The sequence below is a fragment of the Sinocyclocheilus anshuiensis genome, unplaced genomic scaffold, assembly GCF_001515605.1.
Source record: "Sinocyclocheilus anshuiensis isolate Anshui unplaced genomic scaffold, SAMN03320099.WGS_v1.1 scaffold1215, whole genome shotgun sequence".
In the NCBI taxonomy this organism is placed as follows: domain Eukaryota; kingdom Metazoa; phylum Chordata; class Actinopteri; order Cypriniformes; family Cyprinidae; genus Sinocyclocheilus; species Sinocyclocheilus anshuiensis.
In genome coordinates this window covers 221,578-238,207 of record NW_015540933.1, presented here as the reverse complement: position 1 = coordinate 238,207, position 16,630 = coordinate 221,578, and the positions used below count along the sequence as shown (strand labels likewise).

The 16,630-nt window shown below is 39.5% G+C and overlaps 1 protein-coding gene across 1 annotated transcript; it reads right to left on the bottom strand.

The window, feature by feature from the left end:
* Positions 1-1,167: 1,167 nt before the first annotated feature.
* Positions 1,168-12,212, bottom strand: LOC107689473 (spermine oxidase-like). The gene is made up of 7 exons (XM_016487470.1): positions 12,006-12,212; positions 8,159-8,393; positions 7,830-8,056; positions 6,859-7,032; positions 4,006-4,705; positions 2,424-2,584; positions 1,168-1,682 (listed from the first exon to the last, which is right to left on the bottom strand). Exons 2-7 carry the CDS (start codon positions 8,364-8,366, stop codon positions 1,530-1,532), a joined length of 1,623 nt encoding a protein of 540 aa, XP_016342956.1. The 5' UTR covers positions 8,367-8,393; positions 12,006-12,212; the 3' UTR covers positions 1,168-1,529.
* Between the last annotated feature and the right edge of the window lie 4,418 nt (positions 12,213-16,630).

Genomic DNA, 16,630 nt, shown 5'->3' with positions numbered 1-16,630 from the left:
ATCTTCGAGCAACTTCTTTATCACTCTTGCTTTGTGATATGGTGCTCCATCCTGCTGACACGATTCCGTAGCTGACTCCTCAGGAGGAGACGTCCTGGCGCTTGCTGGACACTCTGGGACGTCCTGAAGACTTCTTCATTGCAGTTGAACCTCTCTCCTTGAAGTCCTTGATGATCCGGTAAATGGTTCTTTCAGGTGCAATATTCTTTGTAGCAATTTCCTTGAATGTGAGGCCATTTCGATGCAAAGCGATGATGGCTGCATGTGTTTCTTTGGGGGTAACCATTGCTAACAAGAACAATGATTGGAAGCGCTTCTTCCCTCCTTTTATAGCATTCAGTCTGCTCTTACAATCTAATTAGTATGATAGTGATTTTACCTGACTAGTACTCATTCACACTTTCACATGTGCTGCTGATATGATTAGTCAATTAATGTTAGCTGGTCATTTTGTCAGGATCAAAAAATTCTTTAAAATGCATCTGATCACTCTACACAATAATCTAGAAACAATGTGAATGAACACCACAACAGCTTAAGCAGCAAACTTTGCTAAACACAAAATTTATGTCACTCAAAACTTTTGGCCCTGACTGTACATCTATGGCTTTTAAAAAAGTCAGCACCACTAATGTGTAAACTCCTTTGTTTTTTATCCAATAGATTTTCTAGTGACAAAGTCTGAACGTCTTTTGCCTACAATTTTCACGTTTCACCTTTTATTATATGTTGTGCAGTTTAATATGTCTTTCACTGGTCTTTCACCCAGTATGATGATTGTTTGTATTGTCAGTAAGTTTTAAAAATCTTAATTTTCAAGGTCAACACTGCCCTCTTGTGGTCAATCAGAATTGCCTTAATTTGTGACTTACCACTGTTTTTAAAATAGAGCATAGCCCTAAGAGTCTGCAATTTTATAGTCGTAGAGAGCCAAAACAATAAATAAATCCATAAATAAATAAAATCTGTAGTTGCACTAGACGATCCATTGAAAATCACTATATTAAAAAAGGCCTAAATAAGTTAAGTTAGAAGCCTGCTAAGTTAGTTAAATCAATGTATTTCAAAGATATGTACTTTTGTAAAAAGAAGAATTTTCAAAAAAAAAAAAAAGACATTTGAATAAGCAGAAACAGAATTGGAAAGAAAGAAAACATTTTTCTTCACATTAACATACACTTTATTCATATCAAGTATTTTTTTTGTTGTTTAATTTTTAAAGACAACATTAAATACAGAAGGCACTTACAAAAATTGTTAAATTATAGAAACATATTAACATGGATTAAAAATAATAAGAAATAAATTATAAGGACCAGAGATAGCGCCACATGGCAGCCTTGTACAGTGCATCTCAAGTAAAATCTACAGAGCGCTAATCTAAGTACAGTATAAAGAGGATTTACTGTTATTAGTTTAATGCCCCTACTAGGTTTTCATACATAATGTCATCATTTGAAATACAGATAGCACATAATACAATTGTTTTTGTCACTAGTAAGTGGTTCTTGTTTTTGTTGCGGTTTATTTTAAATGTTAGGCTTTGTGGTTTCTGCACGGAAGGAGTACTGGTACAGCTCGATCAAGCGGTTTGCCTCCCTCTGCCCTGACAACAAAGCACCATGGGTAGTGGAATAGTATTTTCTATGGGTGGCCTCCCCAGCAAACAATACCTGTAGAGGCTTTGGATAGAAGAAAAGAAAAGAACAACAAAAAGTTAGCTTGACCAAACATGTGCTCCCACATTACTGCCCTGGGGCGCAGTAAGCTATTTTAAGCATGAGCCTCTATCTTTCTGCTATAGAAAAGTGATTTAACAGTCTCAAGCCTCTTGTTCTTTTTGTGCAGTGTGCTCTCAGGGGTCAGACTGTTCCTTTCAGACCCGTACTTGGCCAGAGCGTGTGTGTGTGTGTGTGTGTGTGTGTGTATTTGTCTGGCCCTTATACAACTCAACCTTCTCATCTGACTCAAATTTCAGTCTCAGGGCTGCACAGCTCAACATGACCCATTTAAAAAATAAAAATCGTGCAAGCAAGCCTCCAGTCTGACTTTAGAGCAGTCATGGGAAATTTTAACAATGACATGAGGTGAAAAAGCCATGTAAGTGGTTCTAAACAGGATTCAAAGGTCTTTGATTCAAATAATCAGAAACGAGTAAAATGCCGTGGAAGGACACCTGCTGTTTTTGGTTTAATTGGCAGATAAGTTAATGGAAAACAAAAATCATAATTTGCCCACTATTCACTTATTTGCCCACTACATGAACATGCACCTATAAAGAGCAGGGTTACTCAAATATACTTTGCTGTTCCAAAAAGATACTGCATAAATTCTGATACCTAAATTATGTTAAGTGCAAATGCCAATTATTTTGCAAATTTTGCTTTAATAATTTATACAACTCAGTGGAAATTTCAACTTACTGGAGCCTTAGTGTTCTTGATATAAGGCAGGGGCTCAGCAAGCTTCTCCACATCTCTGCCGCTGGAGCCCACTCGAGTGAAGGAGTAAGAACCCCGGATATAGGGATTACTGCCCCACGAGGAGCGCAGGATCCGCCTTGGTTTTGGAATATTCTGGTTCCCTGTTAGAAACATCAAACATGAAAATAAATTGACTATTTGCCAAACGCAAATTGATAAAAAAAAAAAAAAAGATTTAAATTTATCTTAAATTGTATTGTTGCTTTTACGTTGATTTATGTTTGTTTTGGTGGTGTGGGTTAAGTGGACACGTGTTGGACAAGGGAAGTTAATCTTAAGTCTACTGTCAAATAATGACAGAAATTAGGGTACCTTTCAATTATCAGTGGCAAGGTGTGACCAAATCCAATTTCAGCACACTATTTACTGTATATAGGACTGGGGCAGATGGGAGGGGAACCTGCTGTGGATCTGGATTAAAACAGACTGACCTAGTTAAGAGGCATGCCAGTCTGTTGACATCAACTACAGAGAATGTGCGCATTGACCCTTATATCTGACTTGTGTTCTGTCATGAAAGGGTTACAGTGGAATAGAAACCAGAGTTGTTTACAGTACAATCTTTTACACAACCCTGGACACTTTAGAGTTATTGTCAGTACGTTTACACTAGAAGCCTGACCGGGTCAGAGGTCCTTGTTCTTCCCTGACTTAACAGGTATATACGCCTTCTTGTCACAGAGAAATATAATTTAAAAGCACGACAAGCAGACAGCATTAATATAACCAGTTAAATGTATATGTGACAAAACAAACTCCTTGTTTGGCTGACAAACCTGATTGCATTCGATTCCTGAACCCCTACACAAATCTCCTGTCAGCTGGAAATTATCTACCTTGATTGATGTGTAAATGCAGCTCTCTAAGGCCCTGTTTAAACTTGGTATTGAGATGCGTTTTGGTCGATCGAATCACAAGTGGACAACGTTAAATACAGGTGTAAACAGGGTGTGAAACGTTTTGAGCTCGTCCACTTCCAGAGGTAGTCAAAAACGCATTCGACCGGATTGCTTTCGTGATGTAGACGCTGATGTGGTCGAATGCGTTCGATCAGCCACAAAAGACCGCCTACTCTCCACCTACTGACCTAATACACGTGTAAACATTGCGAGACGTACAAGGATGCGCGCTTATCAGACGAGATTTAAACTTTGACGGGCCGAATCAGAAGTATTATTTTCTGATAACACGAAAAGAAACAACAGCAGTAAGTACAAGCAGACGTAATATTAGTGCGCGATAACCTTAGCCCTCCCAAAATGGGGGATTATATGAATCAGGGAATGGTACTGAGAAGCAAAAATTATGCAGATGACGCATTAACCATGCTCTTTCTGCTAATGACAAACACCAAAAACTGTAAACAATACTCTGAAGTCTTATTGGCAGTGGGAAATGAACTGCAATTCAATGACATACAGTACTACTGAGAATTAAGAGAGGTGTCATTTTTTTTTTTGTCACACCCTGATAATAGTGCAGTTTAAACAGGACACAGTGTTACTCTTGGCACATTGCTGACCTGTAAACTGACGCAGTAGTTCAGTGCATATCTCCGCTACAGTCTCGTCATCACACCTTTCCATGCGCAGGGCCTCTTCTCCGCAGATCCAGCCACTCAGCATGTGGCCATAGCGTTCGGGTGGATACAGCACATCAAAGCTGCAGATCTTTCGGTACCACAGCTCTTCTGGGTATGCCTGGCTGTCCAGTTGCGCCTCGTCCTCCCACACAAACTGAATGCTGTTGCACTCGGGGCTCCAGAAGGGTTCTGCAAACTCCAGAAAGATCTTGTCGGTAGTACTAATGCCCAGTTTCTGGATGGCCTGTGCCTTGTCTAGTGGCAGTCCTGGGGAGAAGAGAGTCTCGTGAGCTTTCTTCAGGACCCCAAGAGAGGCCGTTACGATCACATGGTCTGCCAGCAGACACTCGCCGTCTTCACACTCCACACAGACCGGAGATGGGCTGGGTCGTTGGTCCTGGTTATGGTCAGCCTGGTCTACAATTTCCTCTGTATCATGGGAGCTGCAGTTCCAGTGGATACGGCGGACAGGCTTGCTGAGGTGGAGGACACGACTTGGGATGTCCTGAGCCAGGATCTCAACGACTTTAATGAAACCAGTGGGAATGACATGGTGAGCACCGGGAATCTCGGTCCACTCACCAAACTCACTTAGAGACACTTCATCCATGCTGGGGGAACTGCTTTCACAGCTCTCCACCTGAGGCACAAAAAAGATGTTAAGGAAAGAATAAATTATGCATAAACCTACCAGCATCTTGCTGTTAAGGTGCTACTTGGCATTAAAACTGAAGCCTACTGAGTCCAGTGTTGCCAAGTCTGCCGTAATTGGGCTACTTTAACACTGTTGCCGCAGGTTGTTTTTCATGTCTGCAGGTTTAAGCGACCCCAATAACGTGATATTTAACCCCTAAAATGTGAAATTTATCAGAGAATTTTGAACGCAGGTGCTGAGGGGGTTAAAATACTCTGTCATTTTTGGATGTGCTTTCTGTCGTCTCATGCAGTCTCCGTGAATGGAGCGCGTCACAACAATGAACTGGCTCACAGACATAATAAATAAATCTACAGAAAGCTTGAAATGTCTAGCCTACTATTAAACAAACCAATTCAAATAAAAAACAAATCTTCTGTAGTTATGTAGTCCTTATGAAAATTTCTCTATTAAAGGCACGTCCATTAGCCTACTGTGGAGATGGCGAGTCAGCGCTGGCATTCGGCAACTTCATCTTTGCAGCCGACACTGACTGAGAAAGCACTAGTTTATTAATAAAAAATAAAATGTCTTCTTTTTCCCCGATGCATTCATAATCATTACTTTAGCCGGTGCTTTGCGGCAATTATAATACGGCTAAATGCCTATATTAAAGGACGGTTTAGTAGGTTATTATACTAATCAATTTTACTAGAAAAATCTTTAGTCGGAGGCAGGTCTACTTGGCACAAGGAACCAATCCATTTTTTAAATAAAATGCTGACATTACAAAATGCGTGACTGCAAATCACGTCACATTGCATTGCAGTAGTTCCCTCTCGAGAACGGTCTCTCGACATGGACCTCTCTCGCAGTCTCTCGACTGCGGCGCAGCCCCCAGCACAGAGTAGATCGTTGTCTGCTTCCAACCGGCCATCGAAGCTTGCACCAAAACTCCGTGGCAGAGGACACCGAAGGCGCGGCATGGCTTCAAGAAAGGCGGCTGCCCCAGGGGCGCTCCTTTGTCGGAGCAAAAGCCTCGTTCCTGATGGGAGGGTATGGAGGAGTTTGCCTTCACTGGCGTTGTGCAATAAGATTTCAGGTAGGTTTAGGAAGGAAGGGAGTCCCCAAAGCGTCAGCTTCTGATGCCATGTCTTGTTCCGGTCTCTCAGGGAACTGAGGTTACTACAGTAACTGGAGACGTTATGCATGTGTAATGAGTCAAATGTTTTTATTTTATTTCATTTTTTATGGGGGTGCTGGAACACCTGCTAGCCCCTCCCTAGCGCCGCCCATGATTTTACCCCCCGGAACGCAATTGGGCTAGTTTTGAGTAGCAATTGGGAGGGTTTTGTTGTGAAACCCTGGCAACCCTGACTGAGTCTGATAAAGTGACCATTCATGAATAGCCTTGCAAAGCTTCATTTACTGTTGTTTTCACACAGTAAATGCTTGAACTCTGCTAAACACACCATTTACTCTAAGGTTACAGTTCCAAACTATACTGCTGTAAACAAACACAGGCAGTCTAGCAGACATATATCCAGCTGAGTGCTTTTTCTGGTCCTGCCTCTTCCTCCCATAACCTCTAGCATTACAGGATGACATTCAATGTCTGTCCTACTTTTACCTCAGTAATCCAGAGCTTTCATTACTATCAGAATTTCTGTGAATAGCCTGAGTGACAAACAGTACTGTGTGATGTTTACAAAGAGATTTAATTATAACATGAATTGTAAATACAAGCCCATTGTGAGTCTAGGTCAAAGTGTTTAAAATTGTCAAATGATTAAAACAGTTGTATGTTTTTAATCCACACGTCTGTGGGCGGAAGTCTACAGTTTTGTTTTTCGCAAGAGAAACTCAGTTGCGACAGTGGGAAAAGGAAGCATGTATGGCAGTGAACTTGACATCACTGTTGTCTTACAAAGGTGTGGACACATGTTTGATGTTGTCATAGAGTTGCAGTAAATCTGCTCACGACAGGAACTCAGCTATTTCCGGTTGTGGCTTGTTACGGAGATCACAAACATGATGCCACACCTATAATTTCAAAATCAGGTCTATAGAGATATATCTTTATTTTTAACTATTCTGTGGCTAAACAAACCATGATTTGCTTATGAAAAATCTCTCTAAAACATTAGAGCCCTGCCCACCTTGAGGTACTGTTGTAGCATAGATAACTTGAGTTTCTTGGTGCTTTCTGAGTCATAGGGATCTAGCATGATCTTCTTGCGCACCACATCTCGTGTGAAGATCCCAACACTGTTTTGACTCTCGGCTCCCACAGGTTTTCCATTCTGGAAGAACTCCTGAGTCAGCTCATACACCTGCACAAAGGAGGTTGTTCAACATGGTTAAAAGAGAAATTGTAGATTCATCAGATCATGAAGCTATCCTTACCACAAACAAGAGTTTAATTGCATTAGTTACTGAGGTAGAGGGAGAAAGGCTCACTCTGAGAACAGCAGCTCAGGATGAGGTAACAACCACAAAACAAATGACTTTTACTCTGACAGCTGTGAGCTTGAAGTGAAAAATGCTTTCTCTTGCAAAAAAAAATAAAATACTTCTTCACGTGAGTCACAACACTTTGCAGTTTCAGCAGAAAGTAGCAAATTAACAATTATGAGCAGGTATAGTTAACGAACAAAATGTTGAGCGGGTATATTAAGCTACTGTAAAAAAACTGCTGAGATTCTCTGGACTGTTTCAGGTAGAGTGAGGCCATTAATGAACAAAGCCCACACAACAGAATTTCCAAGTGGGAATACAAATGGCATAGGCCCTGTTTCCACCTGGCATTAAGATGTGTTTTTTTTATGGAAACCACACATGGAGGTGGTCAAAAACGCATTTGACCACATCACATTTGTAGTGGAAACGCTATCTGTAAGGGATCCTGACTGCAGTGAAGCTCCACCTGCTCTTCATGTTAGCTGCCTAATACAAATGGAAACAGAAATGCATCTCGGCTGACCATTCATGATTGGATCACCAAAAGCACTTTATAATACCAGGTGAAAACACGGCCATACTGCATTCATTTATTCACACCATATAATCCACAAGAGGCTACACCAAAAGGTTCTTGCACAAAACCAGACACTCAGTTTTCTTCCATCACCTCATTGTACAGGTCACTGAACTCCTCCACCAGATCCTTTGGGATCCGCTTGCCGTTGTTGGTCTGGTAGTGGGCCACACCATTCTTGGCATAGAGGCTAATGCGGCCCACACTCCTCTCCTCCTCTGTGGTGTGCTCCAGCAGCCCATTGTCCTCAGCCAGGTGGTAGATGGGGTTCCCATTTGCCCCATGGATCCAAGTTGCTCCAAGTTCCAAAGTGGTTTTACCTGTAGAGAAAGGGAGATGAGGCACCTTGAAAAGGCACGTTTTTTGAAGGTTAAGGATGAAGTAATAAAAAGGATGTTATCATGAGAAGACAGTTGTCTTACCGTGCTGAATGCTTTGCACTCTGCCTCCGATACGGTCTGAGGCTTCTAGCACCGTGACATTGGTGAAGCCGTTCTCCAAAAGGGTTTTGGTGGCGGCAAGGCCAGCCAAGCCCGCACCAATTACTACTATTCGCGGTTGTCGATGTCTGTGTAAGGCACTACTAAGAGGATCATCAGTGCTGTCTGAAGATATTTCACAACTTTGCATGCCGTCCAAACTCTTCTTCTAGGGAATCTGGGAAAGGGTGAGATGGGGAGAAGTTATTAGAGTAAACACCAAGCTCTCCAGCAAGACAAATAATAGAGATTATTCACAGAAAGGAAGAAAAGAACACATCAAAGATACAGAACATTTTATACTTTACATCTTTCACCATGTGGTTTGTAGGAATGACTGCAACACAGTCCCTTTTCAAGCCATAACCTTAAATAACACCAATATCAAAATAAGGTTTCTTATCTCCAACCTCATGTTGAAAGTGTTTATATCACCACTGCAGTGCTGAACAAGAATAAAGAGAAAGCAAAAAGGCCGGTGAAGTGTGAATTTGTGTCCTCAGATGGGTTAAGTCTTAAAATGAGAATCAGCGTGGAACAGGGCAACACACTTACAACAACATAATGGAGAATGTAAAATGTCTTCATATAGAGTCCATTACACTAGCGAATGGAAAAGGGTCTGTATGTGGCTGTGAAAATAATTTCACTGTGATAGCCATTCATGAAATGAATGTGCTCTTCACGTTTCCATTGAGCCTTTTCAGGCAAGGTCTTCACATAAACACACAAGCTTATGTGTGTGACAGCCACAAGGAAAAGATGCACCTGATGTTGGACAGACCTTGTAAAAGAAGTTTATCAAGGACCTGAACGGGGAATATTGTTATGGTTACAGGATGTTATTATGGTGGACTAAACAGAATTTTTCTTTCATCAAAGTGAAGGGACAATGTTCTCTTCTTTATGCACACACTCCGTATCTGTCAACATTGTTATTGAACCCCGTAGGCATAGCCACACACGTGCAATGAGGAAGAGATGGACAACTGTGAATGAATATGATTTAAATGAATGAGGTTGTGGCTACTTTGCTCTCAGTACAAACCACAATAACCTCCTGTTGGGAGTTTGCACAGGCCAAATTCATTAACACAGTTTGTTATCAGACTGTGGAGAGGACAGGAAGGGCTGCCTGTGGCTTCTCTGATGCACAGTGACAATCAGAATATTTATTATAAATACTAAAAGGAGCTAGCTTGGTGGCTGCATTGTATCTGTTAAGGCATGAATGGGTTGTTTCCTTCTTGAGAATTCTCAGCATGTGACTTCAACTGAATTTAGCCACACATCAGCAGATTTTAAATATGGCTGAACGAAAAACTTTAGATGGTTTGTTACATTTGTTAAATTGATTTCCTGAACACCATTTGCCAAAGATAATTGATTCACCATGCAAAAACAACCAGTGTCAAGGCAAAATAGCAAAACATGAAACCTTATCCTATAGCTATAACATGAAGTAATATGTATGTAATAAGGATTAGGTAAATGCATAATATTTTGTTACACTGAACTGCTGGAAGCATGAAGCATACTATAAATCTCTATATGTGGCCTACAGCTAGAAAAACAACCCAACTATAGACGAGCTTTGCAGCTGTATATCCAAAATTACAGTGGAGACAGCTTTTCCAGATTCTGAAAAAGATAACATTAATGCTTTAAGAAGTTAGACCAATTTTGTCATTTTTTGTCAATTTTGTCTCTTTGATTAGTGCCAACAGTGATAGTATGAGAAGTGTCTGATTCTTGGATTAATGCTTGTCTACTGAATGGGTCCCTTTAGCAAATTTAAGCTTGTGAATGTGTGTTGTCTCAATGATCTGCATTGACCTCCTGTTGAACTGAGAGAAGCAGTTTATCGGTGACTCACGACCAGAAACTCCTATGGCAAGGATGCTCTACAGTGAGGTGGAGAGGTTCTTTGATGGGGTCCTGAAATGGAAAGGCCTGGATAAACTCAACTGCAACTACAGGTCCTAACTCCACCGTTCAATCTCATGGAGTTTGAGGTGAACCAGAGTGTATGTGCAGTGTTTAACAGACCCACATCTCTGATATAACCAGTGCTCTCTAGATCGTGGAACACATCAGAAGTTGCTGAAGGCATTACAAACAGCTGTACCAAATAAAACATAACTACAGACATTCGCCTTTTTTCAACACAGTGGTTATGGTTGAGAGGGTTTGTGTACGAAACTTTGTTTGCATGAAAAAGTCCTTGCCTTGTGGTACATCTGGTTTCAAGGCAGAAGCAGAAGGTCATATCTTGTGAAGTTAGGATGAAGCCAGAACGGAAAATAAGATTTAGTATGTGTATAAGGCATGGTTTCCATTGTTCCAGTCCATCGATCCTACATTAGATGACCCATATAAGGCTGTTTTTCAATTTTTTTTTTTTTTTTAACAAACACTTAGGTTCCCAGTTAGCATCAACTTGAAGTTTTGATGTTGAGGATGTTTTGCCACTTTTCTACCAACAGGGTACTGGGGTTGGCGACCAACGTAGAACACAAGAAACCACTGACGTTTTCATAACAACAGCAAATCTGGCAAAACTGACACAAAATGAAACTAGACTGATCCAGAGACATTCCTTAACATAAAAAGAGAAGCAACTTGTGTATTTTGAAATTCTCCTATTTGAGCAACCTCAAATAGCACTACTCTTACATCACTGTGGCTCAATTTTTTTTTTTTTCTTTCAGTGGACTTTATGGGTGTTATCCTTGTAGCAGGATAATAACAACGCAAGGTCCCGGCACCTCACTTGCCACAGATTAAGGGTGGGCTTTGGGGGACGCATACACTCTTCACAACCTACATCCTCTATAATGCCTTCTCTTTTTAAAGCAGGCTTGGAACTGTTATACAGACCCATATTTAAGACCTACAGTCCAAATACAGCAAATAAAACAGGACAGGAACTGTCTATTTGGAGAAGATAACCTTCACGAAGCCGGCAGAGGAATCTTTTTCCTGGTGGGATACAATCTTGTATACAGAAAAGGATTTGATCTATGCAAATTCATATTAGCCTATTATTATTACGCTCATTTTAAAATCCAAACATGATTTTAAAAAGTAACTGTGTGTGCATAAAAGCCCGAAGCACTGGGAGTTGAGAGATAAGCGAAGTTTGGCTGCTGATAAACAGTGTTGGGGAGTAACTAGTTACATGTAAAGTAATCAAAAGTAATCAGTTACATTACTTTAACAAAGTAATTTAAAAAGTTACACTACTATTACATTTTAAATAGGGTAACTTGTAATCTGTAACCTATTACATTTCAAAAGTAACCTTCCCAACACTGCTGATAAAGTAGCAGCACGAAGTGCGTTCAGTGGAATCCGCGCTGCCACGTAACTACATACTGTCACAGGCGAGTGGCCTCCAGTGATAAGAAAATAAACGGCAACCTATAATATTTACCAAATATCCTTTTCATTAAATCAACCATCACCTTTTACTGTACCTTTTTCAGGTGACTGAACATTTAAGTCATAATTTATGTGTCAGCTCATTATTAGATGCACCTCAATGAAAACTGCATTGTAGCAGACAATGCACTGTGCTTTCGAGAAAAATAACGGGGAAAAACGAAAAAGACGGAGAAACATCTTCTGTCCGATATGAAAACACTGATCAGTCCTGAGAGTCAGTTTTGTTTACGATTTTGTTTGGATTCACCGTTTCTCCATTAACAACCTAAAACGCGCAGTACTGTAGCAGTGAAAACACACACAAATCATCTTTTAGTATTCATCTATGTAGTATGGCCTTTACCTGACTTTGTCGTCTTCAGCGTAAAGCGGAGAGCGATCCTCTGTTCTTAGTTTACTCGCAGGCAGCGTCTCGCTTTGTGTTTATGTGTCTTGAAACCAGAAGCAGCCAGTTTAGTCGATGCCGCGGCCTCCCCGCTGAATAAATATGAGGAACCGTGACGTACCGCCACGAAACCAACACCGGCGCTCGAGCGAGTCTTGGCGTGACTCACTGTATGTCACAGGGCGTTTGAACTAAACGCAAGGCCCACACCTCTTATAGCCTAGTAATGAGAGAGTAGAGCTTGTTTTGTTCAGTCTTGTTAGATTACTGCGAAAGCCTATCCTTTAGCAAGCAAACAAATAAATGAATGGTTGAATGAATGTATCGATCAATATTTCAAATTGAGTGTTTACACAGGCTGTACAATTACTTTCAAGTCGTTATAGCAATAAGTTCATGTCTACATGAATTAATGGCAAGACGCTCTTTATTCAGGAATTTCAATAAATGCGATTCATAGAAATTAATAGATATCTACTATGTTTTTGGTTTGTTAATTTGAGTATTTTTGTGAAGCTAATAGCAAAAAAGAATAAAAGAACAAATATATTGATATTCATAACTTTAAGCTTCATCACATTTGTAAAATAATAATTTTTACCTTGAATTTAACATGTTTTTTTCAAGGTGCAAGGATTTTTTTTATTTTTTTATCTTTGGTTATATCCCTATTTATACCAACATTTATTTATTACAAAATGATATAAACTCATTTATAACAATACTCGGTGACTGATACAAAGCAAAGGGAAATTCTATTATGAGGTTCTATTATTTTGGTTTCTTTATACATGTTTCAATACATGTGGGGATATTTTTAATCTTTAATTTGCCTAAAGATTATTTCTGATCCAACTGCTGTTATGTAATTCACAGAACTCCGTAATATGGCATTGCTATTGGGTAAAATATGTACTTTTTACTCGCTTACGAAGATTAAATGCAACCTTTGAGACTAATTTAATCAAGCGGCAGTCTGATTTTAATGTGTATTTTAATCTTTAAAGGGATTAATCCCATCAGACTTGAATTCATTTTTTTTTCTAGCTCTCATCTCTTGTTATTGTTCTAATATAAACCCAGTTCAGCAGATTCACAACATCCCTTATTTAGGTTCAATAGAACACGGTGTCCTTGTGGCACGTTGTTGGTTACTCACTTTGTCACGTCTGTACTGTTCATGTTCTGATATGATTAATCCTAAATAGATCATTTATTTTAGAAATGCAAATAAAACTTGATAGTGATTTAGTTCGGGGTGCGTTGGTTTCATTTATCTAATCATTTTTACACTGTGTAGTCTGCTCTATATCATGTTTTCCCTCAATTCATAGAATATGACTATTTGCTATGAAAACTTATAGGCCTGGTATATTCCAGTGCCATGCGATTAAAGGCCTGCATTCTACAGGCTTTAGTTAAAAAAAAATCACAGGAGGATTAGCAGTGGTCAGTATGTTCCTGAGATGTAAAACTAGTTAAACCCATTCACGAATGGGTGCCAAAGCACAACTCATTAAAATGAAAACACTAAGGATTAGAAGCATTCCATTTGGGAACTGGAAAAAAATAAAATACTTGTGATCCCAGATATAGTTACAAAGGTCCAACGCCAGCCTGTTTTCTGGACTGTTTATTATATAGCAGTATAATTTGTGTCATTCAAAGCTATATTTTGGATGTTATTACATCTAAGCGACTTAACAACATTTTTTATCTAATTAAGGTTCTGAGAAAAAAAAAAAAACAGTGAGAAGTGCCAGGTGGAGCAGAGGTGCTTGTTGACAGTATAATCTTCTTTCAAATTTAAAGGCCGGTCAGATTCCTCTGTTTTGAAAACACTGCATATACCTCATTAACATCCTTTATTTGGTTTTAAAATGTCATTTGCCACTGCCATATGAAGTATTTCACACTCATACACAGATAAAGATATGCTTGTTGTGCCGTTTTGTACATTCTCCAAATTAGTGTTGACTGGATGGAAAATGCTGTTGCTGCTGATAGAAATGATCTGTTGACTGAGTTTATTTAATTACACACAAACATGCATGTGTGCGGGCATAATTACCCATAAACACAATGAGTCTTTCTAATCTTTGAGAAATCACCCACATTACTTGCTAACAGCGGTTAACCACTTTGAAACGAGTCTAATACATGCAGTCGCAGGCAAACCACACTGTCACTGGTTTCAGTAACACATGTGCTCCACTTTGTATGTGTTATCTGGATGATTTCAAAGCAAGCTTGGCCACACAGAAAGGCTGCTGTTATGTGGCCAGCACGTGAATGGACACGAGCCTCTTGAATAAGTGGAACAAAGTGAAATGTGGTAACAGGCCATCACCAGTAGACTGGTTTACTAGAATGGCCCTTCTGTTGGTGACTTCAGTGCATAGCCTGCACATTGTGAATGCTGCCCGCCTAGCCTCCGTTTTCTCTAGCAGTCCAATTGGCATTGGCCATGTGCCTCAACAGTACAAAAGAGAAGGAAGAAAGTGTCTTTTCATGAATGGGAGTAGAAAGCAAGCATGGGAACTGGGTGGAATCGTTCAGTAACACTTTACTTGAAGGGGTGTGCATAAGACTGACATGACACCTTCATAATCATGACATGACACATGTCATGAATATGAAGGAGGTTTTATGCATGTTTATGACAACTGTCATTAAGTGTCATTTGCTCAGTTATGTCATTTTTTATGCAAATATGACATTATTTGACCTAACCCTAACCCTAACCTAACCCTACCCCTACCCTTACCCCTAACCATAGCCCATAACAAAGACATCTCAAACAATGTCATCTTTGCATTAAACATTACATAACTGAGCGAATGACACTTAATGACAGTTGTCATAAACATGCATAAAAAACTTTCATATTCATGACATGTGTCATGGCATGATTATGTAGGTGTCATGTCATGATTATAAAGGTGTCATGTCAGTCTTATGCACACCCCGTCAAGTAAAGTGTAACCAATCGTTCTCATTAGGCAGCTTCATTGTGGATGTTGGCAGTGGCTACCTTGTGGGCTGAACTAAGATTTTGTGCTGTTATGCTTATGATTAATGCTATAATTTTATCTGGAATGGGGAGGCTCTTTATATTTTTAGGAATTTATATCATGGTCTCTTCTGAAATTTGCAGGAACAGTTCATATAGCTATATATCAAGCCCCAAAAGTACAAAGAAGAAGCATAAAAATGGCCTGTTTAACTTGTGAGCAACATTCTAAGAATGTCACTTTTAAAACAACGCTAAATCAATGCTATTCTCTAAGGACTGAGGCCAAATTCAAATGCGATTCCCAGTATAAAGGTTTTACCAGAGCCATTTGATCCAGGACCAGCCTTGGAAACCTAACACACACACACAGAAAAAAACAAAAAAAACATTTGTTTGTCTTTTGTTTAGAACTTTGAGCAAGAACACTTACACTGCTATTCAAAAGTTGGAGGGCACTGCGATTTAAAAGAAAGAAAGAAAGAAAGAAAGAAAGAAAGAAAGAACTACAATTAATAAGCAAAGATGCATTAAATTGATCAAAGTGAAGACATTGTTACAAAAAAAAATTAATAGATGTTCTTTTGAACTTTTCATTTATCAAAGAATCCTGAAAAATGTATTGGTTTCCAAAAATACAAAAATACAGCACAACCATTTTTATCTATGATAATAAGATTGTATTAAACAAAGACATTTTCATGGTAACATTTAAATGAACTTGATTTATTTAAGTTTATTCAAGACCATCACAACCTGACTACATGTGGGTTACACAAATTAATCTAAAAGTAATTTAAAATGGTCCGATCAGATCAATAGTTCAATCAATATGTGTCACGTGTACGTTTCTGTCTAGTTCCTGTTTGCCCCTATTTGGTTAATTTCCTGCTCATTTAGTTAATCATCATTCATTAGTTTCCACCTGTGTTGTATTAATCATCTCGTTTGCTCCTTAGTTGCCTGCCCTTTATAAGCCCTCAGTTTCTGTCATTCCTTTGTTCTGGAATAATGTTATTTTCAACGGTTATAGTGTGTTGATGCTTACTAAAAACGCCTTTTCTTCTATTCCGTCGTCATGCGCAATTACTACAACCACAACCCTGTGACAATATGCTCCATGTAGCAAGCTCATAGTAATTCATAATTCCAGCAATTATGAAGACACTTTTTATTGTACTGACAAAATGTGTCCACTAAAAAATTCTTTGAGCTCTAGGATCAAGTTTTCATAATTTGTGCATTTGTGTTAAAGGGGTCATATGATGCTTTTTTAAAGATCATTATTTTGCCCCGCCTCTCTCAAACGCTTCGTTTTCTGCAAAGTCCCTCCTTCCGACGAGCGCAGTCTGCTCTGATTGGCCAGCTGACCCAGTGCATTGTGATTGGCCGAGTCCAAGCACGTGTCGGAAATGTAACGCCCCTTACGATAATCGCGAGCTTCACCTTTCAAAATAAATGTAAAGACAGTAAATAATGTCATTAGTTTTACCATCAGTTCAAGCCCGAAAGGGGAACAGACACAGTAATGATGCAGTACACAAGCCGCGGTTAAGACAGCTGACTCTAC